The following is a 12890-nucleotide window of genomic DNA, read 5'->3' as shown; positions in this document are numbered from 1 at the left end:
TTAAGCTTAAGAGAATTTTATGTTCAAGTATTTAAAGAAGGAGATGGGTTTTGGAATATAGAGTATCAGTCTTGCAGCAAATAATTGAATCTAAATGAATTTCATTGTATTTTCAGTGCTTCCCCTACCAAGTAACTGTCATGTTGTTCGTTTCACAAATACGGGAATGATAATCAAAAATATCATTAAAATGCATAGTTGTATGTAAAACAGTAGGAAAATTTTGGGCCCAGCCTTGGGGGGCCCAGTCAGATTTCTTTTCATAGGGCCCAGAATCCCTGGCAACGCCCCTGGATCTACTTGTCACACAGGACTGTCAACATGTCGACATACCCCTATATAAGATACTCTCCAGGAAAGTCTGACTCATTTTAGCCCTCCACCACAGAGGTAAGAAGAATTACTAAAACTTTTTACACACCTTGATAATGGACATTTTTATTGTGGTGATAAAATTGACTTTTTTTTTTGCATTTATAGAACCGCAGAGATGAGTTGTGAAGAGCAGAAGATGACGACAAAAAAGGAAGCAGGACCCATGCGTGTTATGGTGACTGGCGGATCTGGGATGATGGGTAAAGCCATTGAGCATGTGGTGCTGCATGAAGGAGGGAAACTGGAAGGGGAAGAGTGGTTCTTCCTGTCCTCTAAGGATGCCAATCTTGTGTGAGTTTCTTCTGCCATTTGTGTATTTTGGACTGCGTTGGTCTTGTACAGGGTACATCAGAGGGTTAGTGAGTGTTTCTGATTGTCCCCTCAGGCTATGGGGAAAGCTGCATTTCTGCATTTCTCTGGGGAGGATGAGGCAAATCAGCATTCTTACCAGTGAAACTGACGCACCTGCATTTTAAAACTACTCTGTTTCTAATTCTCTGGAGCACTTTGAATTGTGTTGTATATGAATGGTGCTCTATAAAAAACTTGCCTTGCTTGGTCTTACCTGTTCCAAAACTGAGTGTAAGAGCCATGTATTCACTTTGCTTTAATTGTTTTCTCCGAGTCACCAGAGGTCAGTGAAGTGGCCTTTGGTGCAGGCTGAAGCCAGCAACAGGTGTTAAAGGTTTGTGTTAATTATGTAAAAGTTGGTTGAAGTGGAAGGAGCCCAACAGTTTTCGACTGTGCTCGGTTTTCTTTTGTATTATTTATATTAATTTCAATCATAGGCTTGTTGGAAGCTAAAGGAAACGTTGAGTGTTAATAAAACGCCTTTTTGGAGTTAAATCAGCGACTTCTCTGATCGGTTTGTTTTGTTTACGTTAACTGAGTACACATCGTAACATCTTCATGCCCACTATCAGCCGGCAGCGGCTAAGTTTAGGACTAGTCACTACACTGAGGTTTCTGATAATAAATCAGTGTAAGATTAGAGTGCCTGCTACCTGTTGGAAGCTCCAGTAGATTTACCAACTGAGCAAAATACTGTAACCATGCATTTTTGACCAATCTCTATCAAACTTTAACAGTGTGTTATAAAACCTTCACAGAGATCTTGAACAGACCAAAGCGGTGTTTGAGAAGTACCGGCCTACACACGTCATTCACCTGGCTGCAAAAGTGGGAGGACTCTATCTACACATGAGGGACAACCTGCATTTCCTGGTGAGCAGACAGTAGGGAAATCTAAAACTACATGCAAAATGGTAGAATTTTAAAATGTGATGAAAATGGGAGTGATTAATTATGATTAACTACATGAAGTTAAAGATGAACTGCAACTGAAAATGTTAATCTTTCGACAGCCCTCGATGAAAGTAAAGAAAATATTAGAGAAAGTCATAATTATGGGCTTAAGAGTCACAATTAAAAGATAAAATTCAAACATAAAAGGTAAAAATAAAAGTAGATGGTTGAAAACAAACCAGTCATGTAATCATTCATAATGTACGTCTCCTCTTCCATTGCTGAGAGCTTTGATGTATCCTGTTTTCAGATAGCTTTCTTTTTGTGAGTTATTTGTTGTGTACAAATTGCGTCCATCTTGTTGTCATGTGAAGTGTGCTGTTATTTTAATCTGTTTTTTGCTCTTTTAGTAGTTACCTGCCTTAGGACAACAGATGAAATTTAGCTATTGTGCTAATTCCGGCATATTTACATTGACGTGTATTGCGAAAATGTTGATTGATGTGCACTGTCCTAATCAAATAAATAAAATAATAATAATAATTAAAGCTGCAAGCAGCGATGATGGGCCCCTGTGACCTGTTGCACGTCGGGATGTGCAGCAACCGTGGGTGTATGGCAACTGTCGAGTGCCAGCAACAAGGCGCGCTGCTCCCATAGGGTTTGTGGGTTTTGCTATGCTCACAGTTACATGGACACAGAGGGGGATCCCCCCATGAATTTCCAGAGCTTACCATTACTTTGACAGTAAAACCAAATGAGCATGATGTATGAGGCCTGAAAATTTTGAATGCAACTCCAAAAAATGAACAAATTCTTATCTGTCAGCTTCACAGCTCCTCTGTCTGCTCTGCTTGGCTCAGTTGCTCTCTCTCTCTTTCTCTTTTGCATGCTTGCAGCCTCCCTCCCTCTCCCTCTTGTTCATGCTCACTCCACATGAGAAAAAGGACTGAGTGGCTGAAAGCATTAAGTGTTTTCAGATTGTTGCAATCATCAGTGTGGAAGATAGAGGAGAAAATACAGAGATACAGATGTGTACAAGTTTGTTTCATTATTATCTTCTATGCGCTGATATCATTCGGAATTTTCATTTTGGAGACCCAAAAAATATCAAAATTTTCACGAGACCAAATGTACATGCAAAATTTCCCGCAAATTCAGATATGTTAAGGGCCTCAAAAGTCCACGCAATGACGGAAAATTACACGTCTCGAGCAAAAACAATTAGGTCCTCGCACCACTTGGTGCTCGGGCCCTAATAATAATAAAGTAAAAAATTAGGGGATGGTAAGACAGAATTATGTGACAAAAGGCATAGATATATAATAAAATGCCAAGTATACATAATATGATTAAAAAAAACAAGTAATTTTATGAGATAGTAAGTCATGTTTAAGCAGTGTTAATTTCGTCAGCTATAACTATGACTAAAAATGTCCGTTGACAGCCTTTTTTTCCATGACAAAACTAGACTAAGACTCACAAAAATAGATCTGTGATGACTAAAACTGACAAAAACTAAGTTAAGTTTTCATCAAGATGACTAAAACTAGACTAAAATATAATGTAGTTTTCGTCTGACATTCAAAATCCATGATATTTCTCCACTGTGGGTAAATGTGTCAAAAACAATGCAGCTGTATCTATTCTGCCTCTCAGCTGTAGAAAGCAGGGACCCCATGTTTGGCAGAGTGCAGAGAACACTATCATGATTTGGTACCAGATTTAGGCAAGAAAATAAATGCTTGGACTAAAAGTAAAGACTAAAATGTGAGGACTTTAATGGACTATGACTAGACTAAAATGTTTTTGAGTTTTCGTCGACTAAAACTAAAAAGGGTAGAAATGACAAAAATGTGACTAAAACTAAAAGACATTTCATCTAAAGACTAGAACTAAAACTATAAATAGCTGCCAAAATTAACACTGTGTTTAAGGGACAAAAAAAATTATGAGACAAACTTTACAATTACTATCTTTTTTCCTCATAATTTAGACTTCAAGATTTATTTCTGCAATTCTGCTTTTTTTTCCACTTTTTTGTCCTGGCAGAAAAGGGCTTCCATAAATATACCACATGTCTAAAAATAAACCACAAACTTGTGCATGATATCCCTGGGTATATATTTGTTTACATGTTTACTTTGTCTTTGAACTGTAGTGCCAAAGGAATGACAGTGTGATATCTTTACAGGCAGACAACCTTAAAATCAACGAAAATGTTCTCCATACAGCCTATAGCATGGGCGTCGTCAAGGTGGTGTCCTGCCTGTCCAGCTGCATCTTTCCTGACAAAACCACCTACCCGATTGATGAGACGATGGTGAGTTTTGTTTTTTACTTTTGATCATGAACACTCTTAACACAGTCCAATGCCTACTTTTTATGGGTTTTTTGAAGGTTGTTTTGACTTTAATTCCAGTATGGAACTAGGGCTGCAAGCAGCACTGGAAGGCCCTCGCACCGCGGCTGCACGCCAGGGTGTGACGCAACTGGCCGTGTGTGGAAATAGCGGGGTGTAGTGGAAGTTGTGCAGTGTACTGCAGCACGGCAAAGAGACCAGGGCGATCCCTATTTCAGCATCATAACAACATATGTAGAAATGACCCATTTGCATCACTTCCTGTTGGCAGAGGAGGGCACCATGATGAGCTGTTTTTTTGTGGGCGTGTTCAATGTCATACTGTTGTGTTGCCATAATATTTTGAAGACCATAGAATGATTTCCCCAAAGTTACATCAGTTTTCAGTCCACGAAATTCACCTTGTTTTGAAATTGGGGCGGTGTTAGTGGACTTTCTGTTGGGATTCTGGCATGGGTCGAAATGGCTATTTAGTCACTCTGATAATGATCCATATGCAGAGTGAAAATCATAGGCCTAGGATGAACTGTGTATTTTTGGTGAATTTTTTGTGGCAAGCCTTAAAATAGGCATGAAAAATCAATGGTGTAAATGTTCACCTGGCAGAAGGGGGCGCTGTGGGGAAAAGATGATATTGATGGATGGTTGTATTCAGGACCAATGTGCGATTATCCTTGTGAAGTGTGGTGATGATTGAATGAAACACTAAAAAGTTATAAGGCAATAATGGTGTAATTTCACAGCGAGAAAAAGAGTAAAACGCAGAAAAGTTTGGGCACCGATAACGTCACCACCATATGGTGAAAACTCACGTGGAGTACAACCTGGGGTCTCAATGTTGTGTAGTTTGAGGACAAAAATTATGGAGTCAGTCAGATAAAATCCCTCGGACGAGTTCGTTCAAATACGACCCCTAAATTTACTAAAAGCAAACTGTAAAAACCAAAATAGCCGACTTCCGATTTGATTTACGATATGGGTCCAAGAAGCTTTTTTGTAGCTCTGACGTATATGCACACCACGGTTGATAAGCCTGGGTTGAACCAGCTGAGGGGGCTGAATGTTTGAAATTTTGTAGGTGGCGCCATTGAGCCAATAGGCCACGCCCACCAACAAACATCACATCAATTATGTCATCATGCTCATGAGCATGTTTTTGCCAAGTTATTTTGCTCTACACACATCACAAGCCCCTGAGAATTCTACTTCCTGTTTCATCCAATGAAGCTAGTGGACTTCCTGTTGAGATTTCGGCATGGGTCCAAATGGATTTTTTGTAGGTCTGGTGATGACCTAAATGCACACCGCATTTCATAAGCCTGGGTTGAACCAGCTGGGGGGGGGCTGAATTTTTTAAAATTTGTAGGGGGCGCCATTGAGCCAATAGGCCACGCCTACCAACAAACAGCCCATCAATAATATCAACATGCCTAAGAGAATTTTTTCCCCAAGTTTTATTGCGTCATACTTTTCACAACCCCTTGAAAGGTGTACTTCCTGTTTCACGGCGAACAAAAAATTGCCAGGGCCACGCCTATTCACGTAAATTTTTTTCCATTGCATATGTGTAATGTCAACTCCTTGGGAACAACCTGAGCGAATTTCAGCATGATTTGGCCAACCATGTAGGTAGTGGAATCTGAAAATGAAATGTTATTGCCAGAGGGGGCGCTATAACATTTTTCAAATTTTGGGTCCAAGTGTTTTTGTTTTTTTTTTTGTTTTGTTTTTTGTAGGTGGGATCATGATGCATGCCCTGCTTGAAAATCATTTGCCTACGCTCAAATATGTATTTTTGGTGAATTTTTAAAGTGAGAAAAGTAGCAAAATAAATATTGTGATGTCATAAGGGGGCGGAGTTATTTATTTCTGAAGTTGGGGCACGATTTGATAGAGCCTGCATGGGTGATTATCTGTGAGAAGTTTGGTGAGGATTGGTGTAAGTACCAAAAAGTTAGGGACAATAGTTGTTTTTACACTATTTTGTGGGGGCGAAAAATGGTGAAAAATACAGTTGTCAAAGTTTCAGGCCATATAACTGCCCAGGCCCCGGTCGAAAACTCACCATTTGTACAAGTTAAGATCTCCATCTTGTGTAGTTTCAGGAGAAACCACTTTGGAGTCAATCGGATAAATCCTCTAGGAGGAGTTCGTTCAAATGTGAGGACTGCAAATTTGGCAAAAATGGGCAAAAATGGCCAGTTTTTGCTGATTCTATCACTTCCTGTGCATGTTAGAGGATGGCCCCAAGAGGATTTTTTGTTCGTCTATTCATGATACATATGTGTACCGATTGTCATGCGTGTCGGACAAATTTGTGGGCGGGGCATCTGATTTTTTTGGTTGTAGCGCCCCCTAGTGGCAGTTTTTGGAGGACGAAGTCTGGGAACACCAGAAAACGAAATTTTTCGCAGGTCCTGATGAGATGAGCAAAAACCCAGGACTTTTTTAGGGGGTTTAAGGGCCCCAAAATCGACCTCGAAGTGTCGGAATAATAATACTAATGCGGAAGAAAGAAACATTACAGATACAATAGGGTCCTCGCTCCGAGGTTGGTGCTCAGGCCCTAATTAGAGTAAGTGGAGTCTGCAGAAAAAAAGGAGGAATAAATGCAAAAGATCAAGCTTAAATGTTTGAATTGAAATTTACTGTCATTTTTCACTCTCACAGATACACAACGGGCCTCCTCATGACTCTAACTTTGGTTACTCGTATGCTAAAAGGATGATTGATATTCTAAACAAGTAAGTAGTCATGTAATGCAAACATTGGTGTGGTGAGGAAATGTGGGCAACAGGCCTTGTCCACACGGAGACCAAAATGCTTTATTTCCATTTAGTTTTGCAGTTTACTCTTTAGTGACAAAGAAAACATCCACAGCCAACTGTGAAATGCTGAATCTGTTTCTAAACCAGTCTGTCCTGTGTGTGTGTTCACAGGGCTTACTTTGAGCAGTACGGATGTTGTTACACAGCAGTCATCCCCACCAACGTGTTCGGCCCTTACGACAACTTTAATGTAGAAACTGCACATGTGCTGTCGGCTCTCGTGAACAAAACCTACAAGGCCAAAAGTGATTAATGCAGACACAAATACATCTTTAGACATACACAGACCACAACAGTAAATGTTGTGAATAAATCCAGAATATAATCAAGTAAAGAGTCTATTTTCTCATGTCTCTCATAGAGGAAGGAACTGCTGTGACAGTGTGTGGCTCAGGAGCACCAAGAAGACAATTTGTCTATTCTCTGGTATGATTCATGCATGATATAAAATAATACTGTTTGAATATGTTCGCCTACATTTTTAACTTCCAAAATGTTTTATTCTCAGGACTTGGGCCGCCTGATTATTTGGACCCTGAGGGAGTATAATGAAATCAGCCCTATCATTCTCAATGGTGAGTACAGCACTGTGTTACTGATGGTAATAAAAATGCACATCTGGGAGACCAGGTGAAAGAAAAGGAGTATTTGGCGCTATAGATGTTTTTGAGGCTACAGCCTGTCGAAAGAACATGAGAAATGAAGGACCCACCCTTGACCAATGCATAGACTGCTCAAGCAGATCTGCAATAAAATGTCCTGGTCTACAGAGGAATCCCCACCATGAGCTGTACCCACAGGGTAGGGCGTCCCAAGTCTTGTTAGAATGGAGGGGTAGAGTGAAGCATTCGAGGTACATGGCCCTTCAAATGGAGATTTTCCAGAGGCACACTCCAAACAGAGTGTTATGGAAAATCTTCCAGAATGCATTGCAAACCATCAGCAAGATTTAAAAATTATGATAAAGCCTAATATCATTATTAAATTTTGTTTCAGTGCATTATTACGGTGGCTGAGAAGTCTCACACGAATGCAAATTCAAAACACGTTGCAAAAATAAAAAACACGATGACATTGAGAAAAACACAAATACAAAAACTTGCTGCAGGGCATGAATACAAACACTCAGCGCCACGCATGGATGCATAAACTTGGCACAGCGCGGAGGCAAATAGATTCCACAACAGCACATAAATACAACGTCTTGGTACAGCAGATGCAAATAAAAACTCACAACACAACGGAAGTGGGGCCGTTATAGGTTTTTGTATTTGTTTTTTTCTCAAATGTCATCGTGTTTTTTATTTTTGCAACGCGTTTTGAAATTGCATTCGTGTGAGACTTCTTGGCCACCGTACATTATGACCCTTTTGATTTCACAAGTATTAGCCAATCAACAGTGAACCAATAAACGGTTTTCTTTTTCAAATAGTTCTCTTTTTTCACTAATGCCTTTTTACTGCCTCTCCCTCTTCTGCCCAGCGTGTTAGAAGTTTCTCATCCTCTTTTAGTGACAGGTACATGTGTTAAATGTAGTTGAGTCCCAGCTTTCAGGGTGAATGTTTCTAAATTATAGATGCATTTCTGCACCACTTACTCAAAGCCTTGGTTGGTAGGTGTCGCCAGACCCGGTAGTTGGTACAGACCGGCATAGTTTAGCTTCTCCCCAGGAAGTCAGGGGGCAGCGGTTAGGTTAGCAGTATAGCCTCAATTTATATGAGCTCCATCTTTATCATATGCAACATACACTATATTGCCAAAAGTATTTGCTCACCTGCCTTGACTTGCAAATGAACTTCCCACAAAGTTGGGAGCATGGAATTGTCCAAAATCTCTTGGTATGCTGAAGCATTCAGAGTTCCTTTCACTGGAACTAAGGGGCCAAGCCCAGCTACTGAAAAACAACCAGTGTGAATTTTGGCAGCTATTTTTTAATTTTAGTCTTAGTTTTAGTCTTTAAATGATATACATTTTAGTTTTTGTCACATTTTAGTCATTTCTACCCTTTTTAGTTTTAGTCTACTTTTAGTTGACAAAAACTCAAAACATTTAAGTCTAAACTTTTAATCCAGGCATTTATTTTCTTGCCTAAATCTGGTACCAAATCATGGTAGTGTGTTATCTGCACTCTGCTAAATCTGGGGTCCCTGCTTTCTACAGCTAAGAGGCTGAAGAGCTACAGATGCATTGTTTTGTGACAGATTTCCCAACAGTGGAGAAATATCATGGATTTTGAATCTCCGTAGAAAACTACATTTTAGTCTAGTTTTAGTCAATCTGACAAAAACTAAAGTTAGTTTTTGTCAATTTTAGTCATCAAAGATCTATTTTTGTTAGTTTTAGTCGACAAAATTAACACTGAAAACAACCCCACACCATAATCCCCCCTCCACCAAACTTTACACTTGGCACAGTGCAGTCAGACAATTACCGTTGTCCTGGCAGCCACCAAAATCCAGACTCCTCCATCAGATTGCCAGACGGAGAAGTGCGATTCTTCACTCCAGAGAACGTGTCTCCACTGCTCTAGAGTCCAGTGGTGGCGTGCTTTACACCACTGCATCCGATGCTTTGCATTGCATTTGTTGACGTATGGCTTGCAGCTGCTCGGCCATGGAAACCCATTCCATGAAGCTCTCTACGCACTGTTCTTGAGCTAATCTGAAGGCCACATGAAGTTTGGAGGTCTGTAGCGAATGACTCTGAAGAAAGTTGGCAACATCTGTCCACTATGTGCCTCAGCATCCGCTGACTCTGCTCCGTCATTTTACGTGGCCTACCACTTCGTGGCTGAGTTGCTGTCGTTCCCAATCACTTCCACTTTGTTCTAATGCGAGGAAATTTCACCACTGGACTTGTAGCACAGGTGGCATCCTATCACAGTACCATGCTGGAATTCACTGAGCTCCTAAGAGCAACCCATTCTTTCACAAATGTTTGTAGAAACAATCTGCATGCCTAGGTGCTTGATTTTATACACCTGTGGCCATGGAAGTGATTGGATTGGATTTCAATTATTTGGATGGGTGAGTGAATACTTCTGGCAATATATAGTGCATCAGTGATGCACACAGTAGTGCATCCATTTTCATAATCTGGTATTACAGTATAGTAAGAGATGAAAATGAAAATTAAATCACTTTCACTGCTGGTTCATGATACATACACAAACTAGAAATGTTGCAAAGGTTGTAAATCTAACATTTCAAAAACTGAACGTACTAACGGCTCAGTTTACAGTAAATGCAGATGGTTTTTCAAATAAGTTATCAGTCTCATGGACTTCCTGGTCCTGAAAAAAAACAGTGTCACTTGACCCCTTACCTGTGCATACACAAAATCACAATCTAGGGTGCTTGTCATCACGTCATTACCTCAGATGTATTGATTAAGCACTGGCATGGGTCAAATTGACAGGGAATTTTTTATAGCCATGCATTCTTTAAATTAAGATATCAATTCAAGGTCAAGTCTGAGGCCATGGTTCTCTGTCAGAATGCTTGGATTGGTTCAGTTTCAGCTGTGTTTTAGGCATTGTGCTGCATCCGCTGAGCCAGAAGGCAAAAAGCTTTTAATTTACCGGTCAGTCTACATCCCAGTCCTCACCTGTGGGGTTTGGGTGATGACTGGAAGAATGAGATTGTTTGACATGAGCAGCCAAAATGAGAGTCCTCAGTAGGTTGGCTGAACTCAGCTGTAGAGATAGGGTGAGGAGTTTAGACAGCTGGAGGAAACTAGGAGTAGTCGCTGGTACGTTGCACTGAAAGGAGCCAGTAGGGCATCTGGTCAGAATTCTGGGTGCCTCCCTTTTGGGGTCTTCTGGTCATGTTCAACTGGTAGGGGACCTTGGGAAAAACCGAGAATGAATTGGACAGATTATTTATCCCTTCTGGCCTGGGACCCCCTCAGGATCTCCGAGGAGGAGTTGGAAGATGTTACTGGGAGAGGAATGTCTGAAATTACTTTACTTAGTCTGTGAGTAGGAATATTTTACTTCATTTTCATTATACTTATGTACTTTATATGTAGTCTGCCTTTATCTTACATACATATTTACTGTATTGTTTAGTTGTTGACCTAACATCTTATTACCATACATCTGAAGCTAGGGTATGAGACATAAAGTTAACCAGTAGAAAGACATGCAGAAGATGTGTGTAGACAGAGGTAGGGACTGCTAAAGTAGCACTTCAGTTTTAGGCATAAAAAGTACAACTTTTGGCCTCACAATAAGAAGCAGGTTCTTATCAGGATCCCAGTTATAAAAGTTCTTATCAGGAGCTTGGCGCATACTACCACAAGATAATTTATGCGTGAATGGTCAAGCCTGTGGGAGCGCACAGCACGTTGGCCGCACTTGAGGTTTAAACTCTGGTCAACATCAGAGCGGACTGACAGATAATGATATTTTCATACAAGAGCAAGTTTATTAGGTGATACGGTCAACATCTAGGGTGGAAACAGTTGATATCTAAAACTTTCTCTGACGCCAAGTAGAGAAGCACTGCCAGTTACCTTTGGTAATGCAACAGTTGGACACCATGATTTCCACAGTGGATTAAGAAAGTTATTTTTTACTGAAAGAGGGAGTGTTTGCTCCTGTCAGAACTGTGCATGAGGAACATCCTGGGGAGTCGAAAGAGTTAAAGAACAGCACTCTGAAACCAGCTGTTCAGCTGATTTGTCGACAGCAAGTCGGGTCTACTGCTATGTTCTCTTGAATGCTGAGTAAACTCTTCTTCTGCATCAGCTCCTGTCTGCGAAGAGATTTTTGAGTCTTGTTCCTGAATCTATTGGGAATTTTTTTTATATTTTTGAGAGCTTCTGATCTTGGACCTAGCTACATTGGATTTAACCACGTCATCTGCTGCCATCTAGATAAGAGGGAAAGATGGATGGATGAGTGGGTGGATGGGATAATCTTACTGATGACTGGACTATATAAATCAGGTTGAATTTTCTCACACAGTACTAAATCACATTACATTTATCCATTAATTGGTGATTTCTTTTCAGCTGAAAACGATGCTGAAGTTGCCATCAAAGATGCTGCGGAGATGATTGCAGAAGCTTTCAACTTTGAAGGTGAAATAAAGGTATCCTTGCTGCATTACCCAAAAAATTCCTGTGTGACAAACTTGTATAAACAATTGAATGAAGCCCTCTTCCTCCTCAGAATCTTCTCTGAAAAGCACATTGTTAGATAAACTATTAGCTGTCTAGGCTGAAATTTGAACAGAATGATTGTGCAATGGTTACACCTAGTTTCTGCAGCCATATTGTAATGCCACAATCAGAGAAGTTTAAAATTGAAAAAAAAAAAAATGTGTGGTAAAATATGAAACTATGGCTCCTCCTTGACTTGTAAAAACAGTACGACACCTCCATGTCTGACGGCCAGCTGAAGAAGACAACCAGCAATGCCAAGCTGAGAAGATACTGCCCTGACTTCACCTTTACCCCTCTGAAAGACGGTAAGAGATCCTCTCGAAGTTACTGAATAATAGTCACCGTGTTTCTGTAGTTTTAAAACTGCTGGAAAATAGGAAATGTCCTTTAAAGTTCTTTAAGGTTTTCATTTGAATTATGCTGCATACAGGATGGCAGAGGCAACAAAAAAAATCAGTGCAGCTAATATTCACAAATTTCAAAATGCTGGCCTGTGATATAACATGCACAATTGTAAGAAGTTTAAATTACATATGAAGACGATGCAAGACCTTTATGTGCTGCTCTACATTCAAACCAGAGTTTGGATTAATATTTGCATGCATCCTCAACCCAGTAAAAATGATTTACTCTCTTTTTTGTCCTTCCAGCGATAAAGATGACCTGTGACTGGCTTACAGCCAACTATGACACTGCTCGGACATGAATTCATCCCACACTGAGCTGCAAACAAACTCCTTCTCTGGAATTGTGGTTTATTTGTTCTTCAATGAATGGGGCTGGTTTATTTATTTTTTTAAGGTCTATTTTGGGCATTTTTGTGCCTTTATTTGATGGAGGGGGATGGTGGATGGTGGATGGGGATGGGGCCTTGGGCTGGATTTGAACCTGGGCCATCTGTGTACATGGGT

At 40.3% G+C, this 12890-nt stretch overlaps 1 protein-coding gene across 1 annotated transcript; it reads left to right on the top strand.

Moving 5' to 3' along the window:
* The first annotated feature begins 302 nt into the window (after window positions 1-302).
* LOC121503522 (GDP-L-fucose synthase-like) lies at window positions 303-12846 on the top strand. The gene is made up of 11 exons (XM_041777980.1): window positions 303-390; window positions 481-666; window positions 1485-1599; window positions 3815-3943; window positions 6653-6726; window positions 6922-7055; window positions 7172-7236; window positions 7319-7385; window positions 11827-11906; window positions 12185-12284; window positions 12630-12846. Exons 2-11 carry the CDS (start codon window positions 491-493, stop codon window positions 12683-12685), a joined length of 996 nt encoding a protein of 331 aa, XP_041633914.1. The 5' UTR covers window positions 303-390; window positions 481-490; the 3' UTR covers window positions 12686-12846.
* The last annotated feature ends 44 nt before the right edge of the window (window positions 12847-12890 follow it).

This window comes from Cheilinus undulatus, linkage group 21 (assembly GCF_018320785.1).
Source record: "Cheilinus undulatus linkage group 21, ASM1832078v1, whole genome shotgun sequence".
NCBI classification, from domain to species: domain Eukaryota; kingdom Metazoa; phylum Chordata; class Actinopteri; order Labriformes; family Labridae; genus Cheilinus; species Cheilinus undulatus.
This window is presented reverse-complemented; position numbering and strand designations above follow the sequence as displayed.